The 21,790-nt window shown below is 34.6% G+C and overlaps 1 protein-coding gene across 1 annotated transcript in view; it reads left to right on the top strand.

The window, feature by feature from the left end:
* LOC150106813 (WD repeat-containing protein 91) overlaps window positions 1-21,790 on the top strand; it is a 324,316-nt gene that overhangs the window by 91,323 nt on the left and 211,203 nt on the right. Inside the window, exon 3 of the mRNA XM_090392727.1 lies at window positions 3,050-3,172. Within this exon, the coding sequence (XP_090248853.1) occupies window positions 3,050-3,172 (123 nt within the window). The remainder of the gene's footprint in view (window positions 1-3,049; window positions 3,173-21,790) is intronic.

Here is a 21,790-nt window from a genome sequence, read left to right as displayed (position 1 = left end):
ATGTAGGTCAGCAGTAAGATGAGAGAAAAAGGTAAAAATATATTATAGACAATTAAGAGAAACTTGGAGAACAAGCTAGGTTCAGGACAAATAGAGGTTGTCAAGATCAAATTCACTTTAAGAAATAGTTGAGAAATCATGGGAATATAACAGGAATTTGTATCTTAGTTTTGTGGATCTGGAACATGCATTATGCCAAGATATAATAATGATATTATATCGAGAAACACAGTCTCTATTTGAGTTGTAAGTCAGCATTTAGAATTGAAGGGTATAGGAAGATAGTTGTTAATTCAGGCGTGTGAGACAAGGGTATATATACTTTATCTGCACTGTTATTCATCATCTACATTAATTACATTAATGCCACTTTCCTTTATAATGTAATTAATGTAGATGATGAATAACATCTACATTAATGTAGATATTATTCATCATCTACATTATAAAGGAAAATGGCATTGAACCTGATAACAAAATCGGAGATATTAATCTCATATGTTTAATTTATGCAGATGTTATACTCCTAAATGGATCCAGCAAAAAGTCTGAGGATTCTCTAATTAAATTGCGCTAATAAATTTGATATGAAAATCAGCAATAAAAAGACCATAAAAAAGGCAGGAACATTGAAAACATCAACTGCATTCTGAATGGAGAACCTATAGAACAAATATACAGGCAAAAATTTTGTTTAGCAAAGATGGCAAATTAAAATAAGGAAATAGACAACAGAATTAGCAAAACTGATATGGTAGTAAGTCAAATGCATAAGTGAGAAAGTAGACAAAACATAAACTAGCTGCATGCAAGATGGTGTACAAGCTAATTTTAACTTACGGATCTGAGTACTGGGTTAGAAATAGAGTGCTTGATCAAAGACTGGAGACCATGGATATGAGTGTTCTGAGAAAGATTAAGGGATTGGACAGATATCAATAGCAGTATAATATTAAAAATGAGTAAATTAAAAAGGAACTTTGTTAGCATTCAGGAATGTGTGTGTGTGTGTGTGTGTGAGCAGAGCTAATCTCAGATAGTATGGTCACTTAAACAGAATGGGAGAGGAAAAATAAGCAAAGCAAGTGTTTTGGCAGGGAAAAGACCCAGAGGATCTAGGCAGATTGACGCAGCTAGAAGTGCTTTAGAACAGCGCTTCCCAAACTGTGGGCCACGGCCCCCTTAGGGGCCCATGAAATAATGAAAACAAATTTAAAATGTTTTAAGACTAAGTAGATTTTTTTAATCTTAAAAGAAATGTATTTAATTTTTATTATTTATCTTTTCCTTTTTGTTCTTTTTTATATTTTAATGGAAAAAAAAAGTACACATTGGTGTTGGTTCACAAATTTTGCTTCTTGCGTATTTCAGCGATTAATGAATATTAATAAATATATGCTTATTCATATACGTTTCATTTCAAAGGTATTGATAAGAAACACAAAAAAGATTACAAATGCAAAATCTTGAATATAAATTGTATTGAATATAAATACAATAAATATAATATGTCTGTATTAAGATTTTTTTCGATGGGGCCGTGAATTATTTTAATTTTTCCAACTGGGCCTTGTCATTCATAAGTTTGGGAAGCACTGCTTTAGGAGACCAAAATTTAAGATAACAGATTAATTTGGAGGAAGACTGATGTAATGACAGAGGAAGTCGGTAATGATGTAATTAAAAGAACGTTCAGACCTCTCCAAAAATTAGCTCTTATTTGCTGACAAAAAGATCCTCTTTATCCTAGAAATATTTTATCCATTATTAAACTACAAACAGATGTCAAAAATTTTTTTTTTTTCATTTCGACAAGTTTCATGAAATACTTTTTCTCACTTCATCAGGAAATAACATGAATAAACTAAAAAAAAGCTAGAAAGCAACAAATAGCAGTTAACATCTCTAATGAAAAATATTTGAACACGCATAAACAATAGAAAGCATGCATTCATTGTTATGCTAGCTGCCGGTTCATGGGTTGCTGTATACCGCTGATAAGTGTCGTGATGGAATAATAAAGACCAGACTTGATGTAAAGTCATCCCTTGTTTTTTGTTGCACTGTCGATCTTCTATCATTTATCATCTTGACTTCTACAGGATTTCCTGCTACTGTGAATTGGTATACTTAAAAAAAAAAAAAAAAATTTCCTCTGATTTGGATCACTGTATTCAGTGGAGACAGTCTCTATTATACAGATAATGTAGATTTTAATCAGACAATTTTTGAAATATGCTACAACCCTATGACATTCCCCAAACCGAAATAAATATAGTTGTCCCACACTGACAGAAATTTTGGAGACCATTATGACAGCCCTACCAGCAAAATTACCATGCCAGTAAAAGGCTTCATGTAGAAGTGTAAGTCTGTTTTTTTCTTCCTTTCTCTGTTTGAATGTAGATGCATGTATCTTGATAACTAAGGCTAAATATTGCCTTAACTATTAAATAAAACTTAATTGAGGCATTGACAATGAAAAGGGTGTAAGTGCCAAAATTTACAAAAAGTTGTTTTCTAACTGAAAGAGATGTATGTTCCAATGCCAATAGTATAGAAAAGGAGACAAGTTCCCTAGCCCATTCATTCTAATTGTAATTCACGTCAACAGATCATGCTGGATACAGTTTTCCTCTAGTTGGCATTTGGTTTTTTGCTTCTCCTGTAAAATTTGGATTTTGTCACTTACACCCTTTTCATTGTCGACACTTCAATTATTAACTAAGTAAATCATCAGAATCTTAGGTATCCGCACTAACCGAGCTGAGCTGACCAAACCAAAGATTGTTGATAGGAAACTGATGATAACTCAATATTCGTAATATCTGGTATACCCCTTGAGGATGCTAACCATGAAATGTTGTTATGTCTATAAAATGAAGAATTAATAAATTTTTCTTTTGGTAAGCAGTTCATACATTAATGCTGGTCTCTAAATAAAATGTATCCTTAATTGGGTCATCAGAAAGAAATATTAGATAAGACTGCATTATCTATTTCTAGATGAATAAATTTGATTATTTCTCTTACATTTTTCTTTCTTTAGCATTGCCCTTCCTCAAAAATCCAGAAGAGAATCCAATATTTCAAGTATATTTTACTCGTCAGTGGCAAGATACTATGTTGGTATCATTGCACAATTTCATCAGTGTTGTATTTCAGAGTATGGGTAAGAAGCTTTGAATAATCTTGTTTTTATAATAGAAATAACATAATTGCATGCATGCAGTTCATAGTTAAGAATCAGTTAGTTATTTTATCTTTTTTTAATGTTATTTTTTGTTTTCTGTTTTAATTATTCCCATCCCATCTCTCCTTTATCTGATGAGATACAGTGATCCATTATAATTAAGCAACTTGCATTGTTATATAGCTAAATTTTTAGTAATAGAGTTAGGATGGCTATTCAGTAATCGCTCGTTTAGACTTAAGTGCTGAGGAGGAACTTATGTTAGAGACTTAATAGAGACCAAACAGTGGTGAGAATTAAAACTGATGTTCAGTTCTTCCAATATTTTGTCTTAGTCACAGAGACATCTTATGGGGTGCAATATGAATAGTAATAAAAACACACATACACAAAGACATACACAAAAAGTGAAACAGACAAACGTTTAATCTTATCCAGGTAAGGTGCTCTCTGTAGATGCCAGCTTGGAGGCTTTGGTTGTAATGTGGGATCTTTGATTGTTTTCCATGTTTTGGGAAGTTTTATTACATCCATATTTATTTAAATTGAGCTGGTTTTTAATGGCCTGCAGATTCTTGAGATTGGTCTTTCACTCTTAGACCTCTTGCAATGGTGCATCATGGTTTTCTCATTTGATTTTGTGTGTAATATCTAGAGCATGGTTTGGTAGTCTTGACTGATTGTAGTCATGATTCTAGATGGATTTTTTTGTTTTTCCACGTGGATGATGGCTGATCTTTCAATTGATCTGTAGTTGGTTGACTTGCCGGAAGAAGGAACTTTATGCAAACCAGAAATTCAGAGGAAAAGGAAATTGAGAGAAGTTGGTCCTTGGGAAGAATAAGCACAAATTCTGGTTATTTTTTCACGTGCCCTGGATGTAGATCATGCAAAACATGGCATCCACTGGTCGATGCCAGTGCATTGCTAGGTTGCTGACCTGCTGGATATTATTCTGTCTAGATCAGTGGGTCTTAACTTTTTTTTTGCCTGTCAACCCTGCTTAATTTTTCACTAGGTTAATGACTCAATAAGATAATTATAATATATTATTAGGCAAACTTAAATTACCATCCACATATTTGAATTGATAGCTAATTAAAAATTAATTACTTTGATACAAATTAATTTTTACTTAAAAAAAGATGTGAACTTACTGTATTTAATAAGTCAATCATTAATGGCTACCCTGAGTGAGCCTGATGGGATCCTGCTAATTTTTCAAAATTAATTAATTAAAAAATTAATTACTTTGATACAAATTAATTTTTACTTAAAAAAAGATGTGAACTTAATGTATTTAATAAGCCAATCATTAATGGCTACCCTGAGTGAGCCTGATGGGATCCTGCTAATTTTTCAATATCAGGTTCAATGTTCGACAAACAAAGTCTCAAGTCTCCTCTTTCACTTATTTGCAATCTATTTTGCTGCTGAGCTAACAATTGCAACACCATGCCGAATCCTTTCTTGACCAAGTATGAAGAAGGAAAAGCAATGAGCAGTAATTTTATTTCTTGCCAAAGCTGAGGATACTTGCATTGCATGTTTGGCCAGAATCTTTCATAGCCATGCTGTTGAATTGTACTTGAGCTTCAAAATCATTTTTTAAGTCAATAAATTCTTTACACAAATTTGGATGAACAGAAGCTGCATCAGAAAGAAATGGATTTATGACCCAATCGGGTATTTTAAACTCATCAAAGTCTTTGAATCTAAATCATCAAGTCTTCTTTCAGTGTCAGAAGATGGGAACAATAACAATCCAAATCTGTATCTAATATTAAATCATCTATTATTCATAGACTGGAGAACTGCAGAAAATCTCGTCTTGCAATGCTCTGCTTGTAGAATGTTAATTTGTTGATAAAAGCATTTATAATTTCCTTCGCTTTAATAAGCTTCATGTTGCTTCCCTGCAATTTGATGTTAAAATCATTCAATTTGGTGAAAATATTGGAAAGATATGCGATATCAACCTTTTCCTTCTTTAGAAGATTGCACAAGTTCTCATCACATGATTTAAGATAATGGCTCTTTGAATGAATAATTGAGTCTCTTTTCGTTATTAAATAATCTATTTTCGAATAATGCAAAATGAATGTTATTTATTAAATTAGAAACTAAAAACCCTAAATATAGCATTTGCAATAAATTAAGGACATTTTATATTAATCAAGGATATTTTACAATTGAAAATAGTACATGCAATGCTGAAAAATTTAATACTTACATGTTTGAACTCTTTGAAATCATATGCGATAATCCTTCTTTACATTCATCTTGGATTATCATGGATAATGCAAGAATTCATAAACCCACTGATTTGTCAAATATTTGTTTTAATTATTCATGCCAATTAAAGTTAAGTTATGTTGTTTTAATTTATTAAACCAAATACTTTAAACGATACTTGACATAATGATTAGAAATATACATGTTTACACAAGAATGTTTAATTTGCCAAATATTTCGGTCTGAATATTACAGACCATCTTCAGTGGCTACATAGGAATAGTTTTAAAAAAACAAAGTGGAATATGAACAATTGATCATTCACACATTAAACGAGCCACGTGATGTCATGCCGCTAAGTATTAGAAGAGTAAACATTTTTAAAGTCATAATTAAAGATATTACTTCAGAAATTAAATAATAATCTTAAATAACATTAGACTAATATAGGAAATTTACATTAACAAAAAAAAAATAATAACAATGTGTTATCATGATTCAACTTTCCCAAATTTTTGATATAGATATACAATCGTTATGATTCAAGTTTGGACATTGAAGTAAGGCCTCCACACTTTCTTTAAATAAATGTTCAAATTTGTAGCGACATCTGTGTAGGAGGAGAGTCTTGGACCAAAGGATGTTGTGGCTTGTTTCTAATCCATGCTGAGCTAATCCAGATTTCTCAGGTTTGTTGCGTTGAATTGATGATTGATGCTCTTGAATTCTTTTTTCTATACAATGTCCAGTTTGTCCAAAGTAGGAAAGATTACAAGGAACTTGATACACCAGGTAGAGACAAGGTTGAACGTTTATCTTCAGATGAAGGAAAATGGGTGGATAATTTGTTAATAGGTGTATAAGTGGCTGTTAAATCATATTTCTTCAGAATTCTTGAAATTGGTTCTGAAATCCCAGAAATGTAAAGAATTGGAACTTGATGTGTTGAATCTTTGCTGTTCTGTGTTGAATTGTAAGAACTGAAAAGATGTTGTGTACTCTTTTCGGAGAAGCCATTTAGTTTCATGTGATGTTTGATAGTCGAAAGTTGTTTCTGTAATAAATGAGAAGTTGAACAGTTAGTTTTGGCTCGTTGGATTAAACATTTTATGATTCCTGTTTTTTGACAAGGACGATGAGCAGATTCTTTGAGAATATAACGACCTGTGAAAGTTGGTTTTCTGTAAACTGTTGTTGTAAGAATATCTGAAGGTGAACGGATGAGAAGGACATCTAAAAATAATAACTTGTTGTCTTTTTCAATCTCCATGGTAAACTTTATACGAGGATGTAAGGAATTGATACTGCTTAAAAAGGAAGGTAAGGAGTCTCTGTTGTGAGGCTGTACAGCAAAGATGTCATCTATATATCTAACCCAAAAGGATGGTTGAGGAAATATAGATGAAAACAGGACTTCTTCTAGATGTTCCAAATAAAAGTTGGCAAGAGCAGGAGAGAGTGGATTTCCCATGGCTGTTCCTTCCACTTGGTTGTAAAATTTTTTTTGACATAAGAAATATCCAGAGTGCATTATGAAAGCAAATAACTTTATAATATCTTGTGGGAAGATGTCAGCAAGTAATTCTAAAGTCTCTTTGAGAAGTACATTCATATATAAAGAATCTATATCAAAGATAACAATAAGATCTGTAGGTTATAAAGTGATGTTTTTCAATTTATTTAAGAAATCAGAAGAGTTTTTCAAAAAAAAAAGAGCATGAGTTGCCAATGTGTGATTTCCATAATTTTGATATATATTTGGCTATGCGATAAGTAGGAGTAATATCAAATTTCCGAAGTAATATCAAATTATCCACCCATTTTCCTTCATCTAAAAATAAATGCTCAACCTTGTCTGTACGTCGAGTTCCAATTCCTTACATTTCCGGGATTTCAAAACCAATTTCAAGAATTCTGAAGAAAAGATTTAACAGCCACTTATACACCTATTAACAAATTATCCACCCATTTTCCTTCATCTGAAGATAAACGTTCAACCTTGTCTCTACCTGGTGTATCAAGTTCCTTGTAATCTTTCCTACTTTGGACAAACTGGACATTGTATAGAAAAAAGAATTCAAGAGCATCAATCATCAATTCAATGCAACAAACCTGAGAAATCTGGATTAGCTCAGCATGGATTAGAAACAAGCCACAACATCCTTTGGTCCAAGACTCTCCTCCTACACAGATGTCGCTACAAATTTGAACGTTTATTTAAAGAAAGTGTGGAGGCCTTACTTCAATGTCCAAACTTGAATCATAACGATTGTATATCTATATCAAAAATTTGGGAAAGTTGAATCATGATAACACATTGTTATTATTTTTTTTTTGTTAATGTAAATTTCCTATATTAGTCTAATGTTATTTAAGATTATTATTTAATTTCTGAAGTAATATCTTTAATTTTGACTTAAAAAATGTTTGTTCTTCTAATACTTAATGATATGACATCATGACTAGTTCTATGTGTGAATGATCAATTGTTCGTATTCTTTCTTTTTATTTTTTTTTAAAACTATTCCTATGTAGCCACTGAAGATTTTCTGTAATATTGAGACTGAAATATTTGGCAAATTAAACATTATTCTTGTGTAAACGTGTATATGTTTCTAATCCAAATATGTCACACTAGGCTAGCACATGTAACGCTATGGTAGCGCTTGCCTGTCTGAACGCGCCTATTGTCTTTGCATATAGTGTAGGTGTTGTCTGTAAATCTGCTCACTTTGTTAAAATAAGTAAAGGTTTTGTATGATTGTGTTACGTAACGTGAAATATTGTAACATTAAATTAAATATCAACAAAATAAAAATATTTTTATAGTATTTAAAATGTCAGCAAAGAAGAGAAAGATAGAACAAGAAAATCGAGAGTTTAAAAGTGAATTGACCGAAACCTATGCATTTGTAGCAAATACAGCAGGATTTCCAATGTGTTTAATATGCCATGTAAAGCTTTCAAACAATAAAAAATCAAATATACTAAGACATTAATTAAATAAACATGATGCATTTATTTGACAAAGCATATCCACGGGGAGATGAAAGAAAAAAGGCAGTAGAAGAGCTGCAATGCAAAATAAACCTAACTAAATGTTCATTTTCCAAATGGATAAAAGCATCAAAAAATACAACTATTGCTAGTTTTGTGGCCGCTCAAGAAGTTGTTAAACAACAAAAATCTTTTACAGATGGGGAATATGTGAAAGAATGTTTTATTAAAATGTCCGAATTTCTCTTCTGCGATTTTAAAAACAAAGCGGAAATAATTACAAAAATAAAAGACATGACATTATCTGTTAAGATTGTAAGGGATAGAACTGTACGAATGGCAGATAACAAATCAGCAAGTTACAGATCTAAATTCAACACCAGGATTCTCCATTGCCTGTGACGAATCATGCGATGTGGATGACATTGCACAGATTGTACTTATTTGTAAATACGTAAACTCTCAAGGACCTCAGGAAGAATTACTTGATATACTGCCACTTACAGGACAAACTCATGGAGAAGACATTGAATCTGCTGTTACCACTTGCTTGAAAGTAAGGGTATTAATATTAACAAAATAATATCTATTGTGACTGGTGGGGTGCCAAGCAAGAAAGGTACAAAAAAAAGTTTTGTTTCTTTATTTAAAAAACAAATTTTGCATGACATGATTTCCTTTCACTTCATAATCCATCAAGAGATACTTTGTGCACAAACTTTTCCAAAAGAGATAACAGTAGTGATGGATTTGGTTGTAGAAATCATTAACAAAATAATGGCAACACTGCTACATCATTGGCAATTTTGTGAACTTAAAGAAATCAGTTGGGAATATTCCATATTCCCATCTTCTTTTGCATAACAATAAGATTTCTTTCCAGAGGTGCAGTGTTGATGTGATTTGCCTTGGAAAGGTTAAGTTGTTTCTAAGACAAAAAGACGCCTTGAATATGCACAGTTAGAAGATACTCATTTGTTACAAAAATTCTACTTTATGGTGGATATGACTTCCCATTTAAATGCACTAAATAAGAAACTACAGGGAAAGGGAAATACAGCAGTTTTGCTTTTAGAAGAAGTGATTTCGTTTGTACAAAAATTATATTTGTTTGCGATGAAAGACTTAGAGAAAGGAATAATAATTACATTTTATACAAGAAATATCAACAAGAACAAGTTGATAATAATTCCATAAATTTAACCTTTTTCAAAGAAATTGTGGGAAATATGCGATCTGCATTTAATGGGAGATTTGAGGAGTTTAGGAAGAACAAGGAAACTGTCATTTTTAGTGCGACCACTTGAAATTAATCCTGCCGAATTAAATTTTTTATCTTTTGCTGGAATTAATGAGACTGCATTTCAACTTGAGTTGGAGGACCCGAAAACCATGGATTTGTGGAATTCAAAATTTAGAAATCTTGAAGCTGACCTGGAGGAGTTGGAAAGACAAAAATCTACCCTTGCAATACAACACAAATGGTCTGAAATAGAAGATCTTAAAAAGCAAGATCAGATTGTATTTGACACGTGGAATTGTTTACTGGATGCTTACATTCAGTTACAAACATATGCATTTGGACTTGTATCGATTTTCGGATTGACATATTTCTGTGAGCAAATATTTTCTAATATGAATTTTATTAAAAGTAAGTTGAGAAACCAACTAAACAACACGAATTTTTCGTCATGTTTGAAAATGAAAATCACGGTATATTCGCCACATATTGAGAAACTATCCCAAGAAGTTCAACAGCAAAAGTTGCATTAAGAAGATATTTTAAATTAAAAAAATTAAAGAAATAGGTGTGTTATTGGATTTTATACATATGTTTTTGTAAGGAGGAGGAAATCTTTGTTTTAATATTTAAAAATATCATATAATTTCAGAAATGGTAAGGTAAAGTAACATGTTATCATACTTGTATCATATAATTTCGTGTGACATGCCACCCCGTGTTTTACAAGTATGATAACATGTTACTTTACCTTTCCTATCCTCTTTGCTCCCTGCAGAGCATAGGGTCTCAACCATTGACTTCCATCTGACTCTATTCCATGTTTCTTTTTTGATCTCTTTCCAGGAACGTCCCAGCCACCTTGCCTCTGTTTCTAGTTCTCTTCTCCGTGTTATCCTGGGTCTGCCTCTTTTCCTCTTGACTTGGGGGTTTCATTCTAGTGCAATTTTTGCTATTTCTTTATCTGGGTTCCTGATTGTGTGACCTATCTAGTTCCATTTTCTTTTAGTGATTTCATTTCTGATGCTGGTTTGACCTGTTCTCTCCCAAAGTTCTATGTTTGTTATTTTATTTGGCCAGTATATTACAATAAAATACAGTAGACCTGTATTTTATTTATGTTTTCCTTTGTTAGTGACATGTCTCAGCTCCATATAGTAAAACTGGTTTAAGATTAGTGTTGATGAGCCTAATTTTGGTTTTTAATTTTATTTCTTTTGACCCCCAAATTTTCTTCATCATATTGAATGCAATCTGTGCTTTCTGGATTCTATTTTGTATGTCCTGTTTGGTTCCTCCTCTTTGTGTGCTGATCACTGATCCCAGGTAGATGAAGTTATCTACCTGTTCCAGTGTTTTCCCTAGTATTTGAAAGACTAATTCTTGTTTGGGGTTTATCTTCATTACTTTGGTCTTGTTATGATTTATTTTCAAGCCACATTTATTTGCTTCCTGGTTTAAATTATCTATTTTCTTTCGGAGGTGTTGATGTTTTTGTACCAAAAGGCATATATCGTCTGCAAAATCCAGGTCACTGATTTTATTTGACCATCCCCATTGAATGCCAATTCTTTCTTCAGATGTTTTCCTCATCACCCAGTCAATGACAATCAGAAAGATGGTCGGGGAGAGTATACATCCTTGTCTTACTCCTGTGTTTGATGCAAATGGTTCTGATAGTTTGTCATTATTTATTATTTGGATTTTGTATTTTTCATGAGTTTTCTTTGTTATATTTATGATTTTCTGAGGAATCCCGTAGTGCTTCATTAACTTCCATATAGCCTTTCTGTCTATGCTATCAAATGCATGTTCAAAGTCGACGAATCCCAAATATAGGCTACTCTGCCACTCTGTTGACTGTTCAACAATTATTCTTAATGTTATTATCTGATCAATACAAGATCTGTTTGGCCTGAACCCAGCCTGTTCTTTCTTCAGTTTAGTTTCAATTTCTTGTTTCATTCTTTCTAGTAAAATTCTAGTAAATACTTTACTGACAACATTTAGAAGTGAAATCTCTCTCCAATTTTTACAAAGTGTTATATCTTCCTTTTTTTGGCAGTTTTACCAGGAGTCCTGTATTCCAGTCTTCTGGCCATTCTTCCTTTTCCCATATTTATTATTATTATTATTATTATTACGGGCAACTCCAGGGAGTCATTAGACTCATCGAGGGAGGCCCCAAATCATTTTCATCACAACTATTCGACATTCATACAGTATCTATCATACCTCGCCTTAAACTCATTCACTGTCACAGCATCCACCACAGACTCAGGGAGCGCATTCCACTCATTCACTACTCTAAAAGTAAAGAACCCAGCTCTAACACCTTTACTAACCACACTTTTGCCCAGTTTCCATGGATGTCCCCTAGTCCTCCCACAACCAGCCCTGTTCTCAAAAATATCTTCTGAATTAATTTTATAGAAACCCTTCAGTAATTTGAATGTCTCAATCATATCTCCCCTCCTCCGCCTATCAACCAATTTTTGCAACCCACAAATCCTCAACCTGTTCTCATACGGTTCATTCCACAGACCTGCTATCATCTTGGTCACTCGCCTCTGGATCCTCTCCACCTCCTCCCCATCAAGAAGAAACCTAGGTGACCAAATCTGAGCACAGTAGTCGAGATGAGGTCTTATCAAGGCTCGATACAGAGGAACAATAACCTGCTTGTCTCTGCTTGTCAACGTATTCTTCAGCAACCAAGTGATTTGATGAGCTGATTTGGCCACTTTTGCAATGTGTCCCCTAAATTTCAATTCCTTATCCACCAACACTCCTAAATCTCGTGCCTCATCACTTTCCTGGAGCACGGTTCCACCAATGCAGTAAACTGCCTCCCATCTTTTCACCCCAAAATGCATAACCTTACATTTTGCCACATTAAATTGACATCCATTCTCCCTAGCCCAGACCTCCAATCTATCCAAATCATCCTGCAAAATTTTGACGTCATCTGCATTCACTATTGCCCTACCCAACTTCGCATCATCCGCAAACAAATGAACTGTTCCTCTCAGATCCTTTCCTATATCATTTATGAACAAATTAAACAGCAGTGGTCCAAGAACAGATCCTTGTGGTACACCATTAGTCACAGGCCGTCTTGTGGACTCTACTCCTGAGTAAACCACTCTCTGATATCTCTCCGTCAACCACCCTCCTATCCATCTCACCAACCCTATGTCCATTCCCATATGCTGCAATTTACTGATTAGAATTCCATGTGGTATCCTGTCAAAGGCCTTAGCAAGGTCCAGCAGAATCACTGTAAACCCATTACCCTTATCCAGTTCAGCCGTCACTGTGTTATAATACGTGAGCAAGTTACTGAGGCATGACCTACCCTTCACAAAACCATGCTGTCCCCGATACAGTATCCCATTTTCTTCTATCCAATCTTGTATTTTCCTCTTGACTATTTTCTCTAAGACTTTGATAATGATTCCTGTTATGCTGATTGGCCGGTAATTTTCAACAGCAGCCTTGGAACCACCTTTGTGCAGTGGAACTATTTTCCCCTCTTTCCACCCCCTTGGGACTGACCCAGTCCTGAGGCTCAAATTAAACATAATGGTCAAGGGCACTGACAATTCTTTGGCTGCTTCACGTACGACACGAGCTGGTATACCATCCAATCCCACAGATGTATTGACATTGAGGTTCTGTAATAGACTAGTTACCTCTACCTCATTCATCACAATTCCAGTATAAGCTGTTGGTTCCTCCATTTCCGCAAAGCCACCACCTGGATGATATACTCTTGCAAAGTGCTCGCTCAGTAATTCCACAACATCGACTGATTCAGTTACCTCCCTACCCTCAGCATTTTTTAAGATCATTCTACCATGAGCATTTTTCCTTTTACTTGCAACATATTGAAAAAACTGTTTGGGATTCTCTTTAGCCTGCATGGCCAATTTCCTTTCGTAATCTGCTTTTGCTTTTCTTACCACCCTTGTTACCATCCTGGCCTGAGCTTTATACTGTTCATGCACCTGATGGTCACCCTTCTCCTTAAATTCCCTCCACAATTGTTTCTTTTTTTGCAGCTCAAGCTTAATAGTGTTATTCATCCATTTAACCCCTACCTGATTTATTATTCGGACTCTTGGTATACAGTCAATCATTGCCTCCTGCAAACAGTTCTTGACCACCTCCCATGCACCATCAACATCCAGCCCTTGCAGTTTTACATGCCATGGCATTGAGCCAAGCACACACCTAAGCTTGTCATACTTACCAGCCCGGTAATTCCACATATACCCTGTCTTAATTGTAAATTCGACTCCTTTAGCCACCTCCCAAGTCATGACCTTATGGTCACTCTCACCAATTGGTGGCAACATGGTCATGTTCGTTACAGCCACATTCTCAGTTGCAATTACTAGGTCCAGCACTCTCTGCCCCCTGGTATTTTCCAATACATGTTGCCGTAGATAGTTGTCCCTTAATAACTGCATAAAATCCAATTCCTTCCTCCCATGTGCCCTCTCCTCTTTCCAGTCAATATTACCATAATTGAAATCACCCATAATAATTACCCTCCTTCCATTCATTTCTTCTATTTGCTTATGCATACTATTCCCACCATCCACTCCATCACCCGGTCTATAGCAGCACCCAATTGTATATTTTGTTCTGCTAGATTGTATCTCACACCAAACAGCCTCAAATGTGCTTTTTTCCCCATCCTGCAGTTCAACTTCTATACTCCTTGGCTGAAGCTCATCAGCTATCATCAATAACACTCCTCCCCCCTTTTTATTCACCCTGTCATTCCTGAACACGCTATACCCATCGCATTCAATCCCACTAGCTTTATCATCTTCTGTCAGCCATGTTTCACTAATACCGACAACCTGTGGCCTGGAAGTGCCAACCATGGCCAAAAACTCTTCCTTCTTGTTCCTAATACTCCTGGCATTAGTGTACATGAATCGAAGAAGCCCATTTGTCCCATCCCTACTTTGATTCCTTATACTAATTATCCCATTCTGATTTGTTGTCCGTCGTACTCGCCCGGGCATAATATACTCATTCATACACTTAACTGCCCCCCCCCTAAAGTCTGCATATCTACTCCCCCCCCTCTTAATAAATCTAGTTTCCCTGAGTCTGTACATCCACTTCCACATCATTCATCAACACTCTTTCAAGTCTCCGTACACCAACTCCATTCAAATGTAACCCATCCATCTTATATAAGTCCTTTCGCCCATCGAACTCATTCCACACATCCACAAATTCCACACCACTCTCCATGCATAACCCACGCATAAAGTCATTGGCAATTATGGCCCTCCTTCTAAACACTTCGCTGTCATACCGCGGTAAGATACTCACCATCCTAACTCTCTCACTCTTCTCTTTTGCTACCTCAAACAACTCCCTCACATCCTCTATCATTTCCATTTTGTCCTCTTTCAAATCATTCGTTCCTGCCACTATTATCATCTCTTTCACCCTCTGTTTTTGCAGTCGAATAGATTCGCTGACGTCCTTTATGTTCGCACCCGGCTGGTACGACTTCGTTAAACTCTCAATTATTACGCCTCTTAATAGCGAATCCCCATACAGCACTCGCTCCTTCATTTTATTGACGTTTACGTACGTTCTATTATTTGCCGTCACAGACTTGCGCCGGTTATTTGTCGGTACGTTCAACACACATTTTTGCATACGCTCCAGTTGTCGTTTGGCTCTGTGTATCGCGCCATTTAAACGGGCAATTTCGCTACTCGCATTTATCTCACCATTTTCATTATCGATCAAATCATCCATTCCTTCGGTGTTTCTACCTTCATTTACACTTTCAGCGACGCTCTCACACATATCTGGCACTACCACGCAATTCTCTAGTACACCGCCATTTTCTGCATTCTGACTACCGTTAACGATATCAGTCTCGATACACGAAACACGCTTGAAGTCCTCATTCTGTTTACACTTTCTACACATATTAACTCCACTATCACTTTCTAACCAGACTCCTACCGCTCTTCGCAAGGCATACATCTCACAGACAGCACATTGCATAAATTCTTTTACATCACAACTCTTAAGCAAGCATGGCGACCTGGCCGCCATTTTTTTCTTTATCGGTGCCATGTGTACGCTATCTTTTCTTAAAAATAATAATTAAAATAACAGAAAACACGCAAAAATTGCACAGACACACCAAGAAACAAAAAGCAAACAATACTACTTAAAATTCTGGTAAAATATCTAATGTTAACACAAAATAATACTGATCTTTTCAGGAGCTCTCGACAAGCCGACGATCTAATCCATTATTAACGCGGTATTGAATTGAATATTTGATTAAACAGCAGGTGTAGCATTTCAACTGTAATGTTTATATCTGATTTAAGTAGTGTAGCCTGTATATTGTCACTCCCAGCTGCTTTATTGTTTTTTGTTTTCTTTACTGCATGAGTTATTTCTAGTTTAGTTATAGTTTCTGTATTTATTTTAAGTATTTTTTCTTCTGGTGTTTCTGGTATTTCTTGTTCTAGGTTTTCTATTTCTCCATTTAAAATTTCTTGGAGATGTTCTACCCATCTTTTTTCTATGTCTGCTTCATTTGTGAGTAACTTTCCCTGTTTATTTTTTACAGACCCTTCTCTTTTAAATCTCTTCCCAGCTAGCTTTCTTGTTATCTCAAACAACCTCTTTTGGTCAAATTTACTTGCTGCTGCTTCAGCCTCTTTACACATTTCCTCCAGGAAATATCTTTCCTTGCACTTTTTTTTTACCTGTCTGTTTTTAAGCCTGTATCTTTCATTTATCCTATTTCTTTTGTTTTCTTCTGTACTTTGCAGAAGTGTATTCCATAAAGCTTTCCTTTCTTCAGAGATCCATTGTTTGCGATTCCTACTCTGCCTTCCCAGATCTTCGGCGGTACTATTAAATATATTCTTTATTTTTTTCCCAGTTCTCTTCAACGTGTATTTCCTTATGTTGTTCTACAATGCTTCCATATTTATACCTTAATGTTACTTTATATTTGTCTTTTCTATCCTTATTTTTCAGTTTGGATATATTGTATTTAATTCTTTGGTTATTGCCTTTAAATATTTTTTTTAGTTTCATTTTTATTTTTGCAATCAATAAGTGGTCTGTAAAGGCATCTGCACCTCTCCAAACTCTTAAATCCATCAAAGTGGTTCTCCAAGGTCTGTTTATTAAAATATAGTCTTTGGTTTTTGGATTTCTTATCAGCTGATATCCAAGTCTGTTTATGGATGTCTTTATGTTTAAATGCGGTTCCTCCTATGATCATATCATTGAAAGTGCAAAAGTCTTTTAGCATTTCCCCATTTTCGTTAGTTTCCTAAACCTTCTTTTCCCATTATTTGTTCATATCCCACGTTACTATTTCCTACTTTTGCATTCATGTCACCTATAATTAAAAGCATATCTTTACTTTTGACTTCATCTACTTCTTTTTGCAGCATGTCATAGAAGTCTTCTTTCTCTTCTGTTTTTGCATTGTTTGTTAGTCCATATATATTTATTATAGTCGCATTTCTGTATTTAGTTTTAAATCTAGCTTTGATGATTCTTTCAGAAACTAGTTTCCATCCAATTAGTGCTCTTCTAGCATTTGTTGTTATCATGAAAGCTACACCTCTGCTATGTGTGTCATCTTCATTTTGGTTTCCAGAATATAAAATGTATTTGTTTGTTGTTAGTTAGATTTCTCTGCTACCATTCCATCTGGTCTTGTTTAGACCTAGTATTTCTGTTTTGTATCTTTCCATTTCTCTGGTTAGTAAGTTAGCTTTTCCACTTTCATACAAAGTCCTAATATTCCAGCATCCAATTTTGGTTAAGTTTTGGGCTAAAGACATTTTTCTTGGAGTTTTCCACCTGTCAGCTTCCCTAATGGGGCTTTCACTAGCTTGCTTCTTTATCCCAGTACTTCTCCTTCTTGGTTTTGTGTCGGTTTTCCAACAATGGTTGAGGTTTCTGTAGCAATATAATCTTTCCATATTATGGTTGCTAGCCACAAGATCTGGGCTTGGGACCGGCAATGGCAGAGTTATGATAACGTGTTACTGTAAAAAAAAAAAAAACTGAATAAATAATTTAATTATAATATTTTTCAATGTAGTTTCTAAATTTAAAGCAGTGATGAGCAATCAAATAGTAAATCAATACTTGGTTTGATCCATATAAAGAATTTTTTCTTTGATAAAAAAAAAGTATTACTAAGACTTTTATTGTTAAAAGACCATAAGATTTAATGATTACAAATACAAAGAGCCAACAAGTTTCACTAGCCACTGTCTAGCATTTTCAAGGCTGTACTGGTGTAAAAACAAATGCATCAAGTTACATGAAAACATACACTTTAGTAACTGCTAGGCCGTTACATTTGATAATTCATATTTGATGGCGTGCATGCGTTTGAATGCTTCAGTCAGAATCCAGTACATGTCCACGTGTTGTGTAGTTTTTCACATATTATAGTTCTGTTGAGCTGAGAGAATTGATGAGATATTTCCATATGTCTTTAAGAATAGCACCTTGATTTCTGTTTAAATTATTGCCTGTGCATAGCACCACTGCTTCTTCTTTGAAAGTTCTGTGTCTGTAGTCATTCTTGATGTAAGGCATAAAACTGTTTTTCCAATCTATAACGTGATTTGATGTTGAGAAATGATGAGCTAAACCAGATGTGATGATTCTATTGTGATTGACATCCTCCACTTGTTCCTTCTGTCTTATTTCAAAACTTCTAGAGGTCTGTCCAATGTAAGAAAGGCCACACAATTGAAGAAAGGTACCTCATCTTTGGGTGATCTTAAGACTTGTCTGATCATGGTAGTTGGTTTAAAAACTACTCTGATGTTATGAGCTTTTAACATTCTCGCCAATTTTGTGGATACTTAATTAATATATGGAATGACAGCTATGGACACATATTGGGACTCCGTTCTACGTTGTTGGAGGTTGTCTTTAAAAAACAATTTGTTTAAAATGTTAGAGGGGTATCCATTCAGAGATAGTGTTAGCTATTTGTGACAGTTCTCTCTGTACATCTACTTCTTTCAAAATAGACCTTAATTCTCTATTATGGAGCATATGAATGATGCTGTGTTTTTGTGAACTATAATGGTTAGGCGAATAATGTAGATATCTACCTGTATCTGTGGGTTTCTTGTAAATGGACAGTTGGACATTGTTATCTTCTCTCCTCACCAGTATGTAAACCAACTACCCAAAGATGAGGTACCTTTCTTCAAATTTCCTGGAGTATACGAAATTCCATGCACGTGTGGCCTTTCTTACATTGCACAGACCTCTAGAAGTTTTTAAATAAGACAGAAGGAACATGTGGTGGATGTCAATCATAATAGAATCATCACATCTGATGATTCTATTTTGATTTTTCCTGAAGGCATAGAAGTTTTTCCAATCATTATAGATTGGAAAAACAGTTCTATGCCTTACATCCAAAATGACTATAGACACAGAACTTTCAAAGAAGCAGCAGTGGTGCTATGCACAGGCAATAATTTAAATAGAAATCAAGGTGTTATTCTTAAAGACATGGAAATATCTCATCAATTCTCTCAGCTCAACAGAACTATAATATGCGAAAAACTACACAACACGTGAACATGTACTGGATTCTGACTGAAGCATTCAAACGCATGCATGCCATCAAATACGAATTATCAAATGTAACAGCCTAGCAGTTACTAAAGTGTATGTTTTCATGTAACTTGATGCATTTGTTTTCACACCAGTACTTGAAAATGCTAGACAGTGGCTAGTGAAACTTGTTGGCTCTTTGTATTTGTAATCATTAAATCTTATGGTAACAATAAAAGTTCTTAGTTTTAATATATTAGACCAAATATGAACAATTTAAGAAAGTATTACTTTATTTTCCATTATTTAGGTATATTTAAATTTTTTAACCTGCACAAATAAATCCACATGTAAAAGTCAACAATTATAAAATAGATTTTTAATTAAAATATACTAATTCTGCCATACAAAATGAACACCATATACTGCACAAAAAACCTGAGAGGGCCGCATACAGCCTGCGGACCATTGGTTGCTCATCACTGCGTGCAGCTCCCTAAATTTTTTTTTTAACAGATATCATTTTAAAAATGGCTCTTCACTCCAAAAAGGTTGCCGACCGCTGGTCTAGTGAACCTCTTAGAGCCTTAATATAGTGTAATTACCTGTTTTATGATTAAATAATCTATTATATTTGTTCAAGCATTTGTTTTAATAGAAATGTATGAAAATGTGTAGCAAGTAAACGCAGATACTTTGAATTAAATTTAAATTATTGTACTGCTATCGTGTTGAACGGCTTATGTGTTCATCGCACATGTTGATTGGATTTTAACGATATAAATGCAAACACAGATTGATAAGAAAATAACTTTTTATTGACTTAATTGCTAATCTTTCGCTGGTATTCTATCTGGCATCTTCAGAGCACACAAAGTTTGTTACAGTAGCGAGATAACTGCAATCCGGTACAACAGTGGGACTAGTATAAGTAATTGTAGCATGCAACACAAAGACTAAAGTCCTAATTAGGTACCATCTAAGTTGGGGAAAAAAAAAAAAAATAGAGAAAGCAGGTATTAATTTGGTCTTAGGATGACTGTCTCCCAAATCTTTGGTAGATTTATACAGCCATACTTGTTGAGGTTTGGTGTATGTTTCAAGGCTTCTGTTGATTCCAGGAACAACCTCTCTGACTTGTAAAAGCTTCTGTGCAGCACTTCTGTTTTTTTCCAATTGATCCTGTGTGGAGGGTATCCAAAGCATGGTCTGCTAGACCTGACTTGCCATATCGAAGGTGCTGGATATATTTTTTGGGTTCACCGAGGCAGATGTCCACAGTTCTTCCTGTCTATCCATAGTAGTAGGCTCAATGACATGAACAGGGCATTTCATATTGTACTGCTAAATTGTACACATTTATTGTGATACTATGTAGTGGAATTGGTTTACTTATCATAATTACAAACTGAAATGAGGGAAGGGGAGGGTTTTTTTAATCTAAGTTAATGTATTATTCTACATTAACAAGAAATTATGCTTGTTTCAGCCCATTATAAATAAATTTTTCCTGTGAAGTATCTTTATGATTAAGTGACTTGTATATGAAGCTCTTCATTGCATGAAGTTCCTTTTTGTTGCATCTGCTGCATGTATAATGCATCTCATTATACATGCAGCTTTCCATAATAATGCATCTCATTATTATGGAAAGGAGTCACTTCCAAAATCAGTGTTAACCTATATTTGTCTTCTTAGTGAGAGCTAAATCAGTAGCAGGAATTATTTCTCTTCTCATACATACTAGAATGACTACTTGCTGTATATTATTGCTACTTTGGATTTGAGAAGACTGAAATATAAGAATACAGGATGTGTCACATTTCAAACTGAAAATATCAAAATTTATAATCTTATTTATTTAGCACCTTATATTAATTTGAAGAAGATAAAATGTGGAACTGTTAGATAAAACAGAAAGGGCATCAAGTTTTACAGATCCTGAATCTACAGTAAAGTTTCAGGTTTAACATAAAAATTTGTAGAATATCTGTTTTCATCTCTCATATTTTGTTCTGATTTGGTTAAGTGTAATCCATTGATGTTTTGTGCTTGGTGTCCCTTTCACTATCTGATAGTCATCTTGCAGAATACTGCTCTATTGCTATACCGCTCAAATGAATCAGATACTGGCTCCCTGGTTCAATAATGATAATATATTGAGCATGCTCATTATGACTATCACTCACACCTTATGTGGGAAGAGAAGCCAGGAGACCCTACTCTGGAGATGAAACATTGCAGTAGCCACTTCACACCTCAGTCACCTTCATGGTATAACCTGACAGAGTAAGCGGCAGCAGGATTATTTGCCATCTGATTGGGAAGACTCCAACAGACATGTTACCATTGTGCTTGGTGTCCATTTTATTATCTATTAGTCATCTTGCAGAATACTGCGTTATTGCTGTACCCTCAAGTGAATCAGATACTAGCTCCCTGGTTCAATAATGATAATATATTGAGCATGCCCATTATGACTATCACTCACACCTCATGTGGGAAGA

This window comes from Typopeltis vanoorti, chromosome 5 (genome assembly GCF_054136105.1).
Source record: "Typopeltis vanoorti isolate ZY-2024b chromosome 5, IOZ_Tvanoo_1.0, whole genome shotgun sequence".
NCBI classification, from domain to species: Eukaryota; Metazoa; Arthropoda; class Arachnida; order Uropygi; family Thelyphonidae; genus Typopeltis; species Typopeltis vanoorti.
Note: the sequence above shows the minus strand (reverse complement) of the source record. Positions and strands in the feature narration are given on the sequence as shown.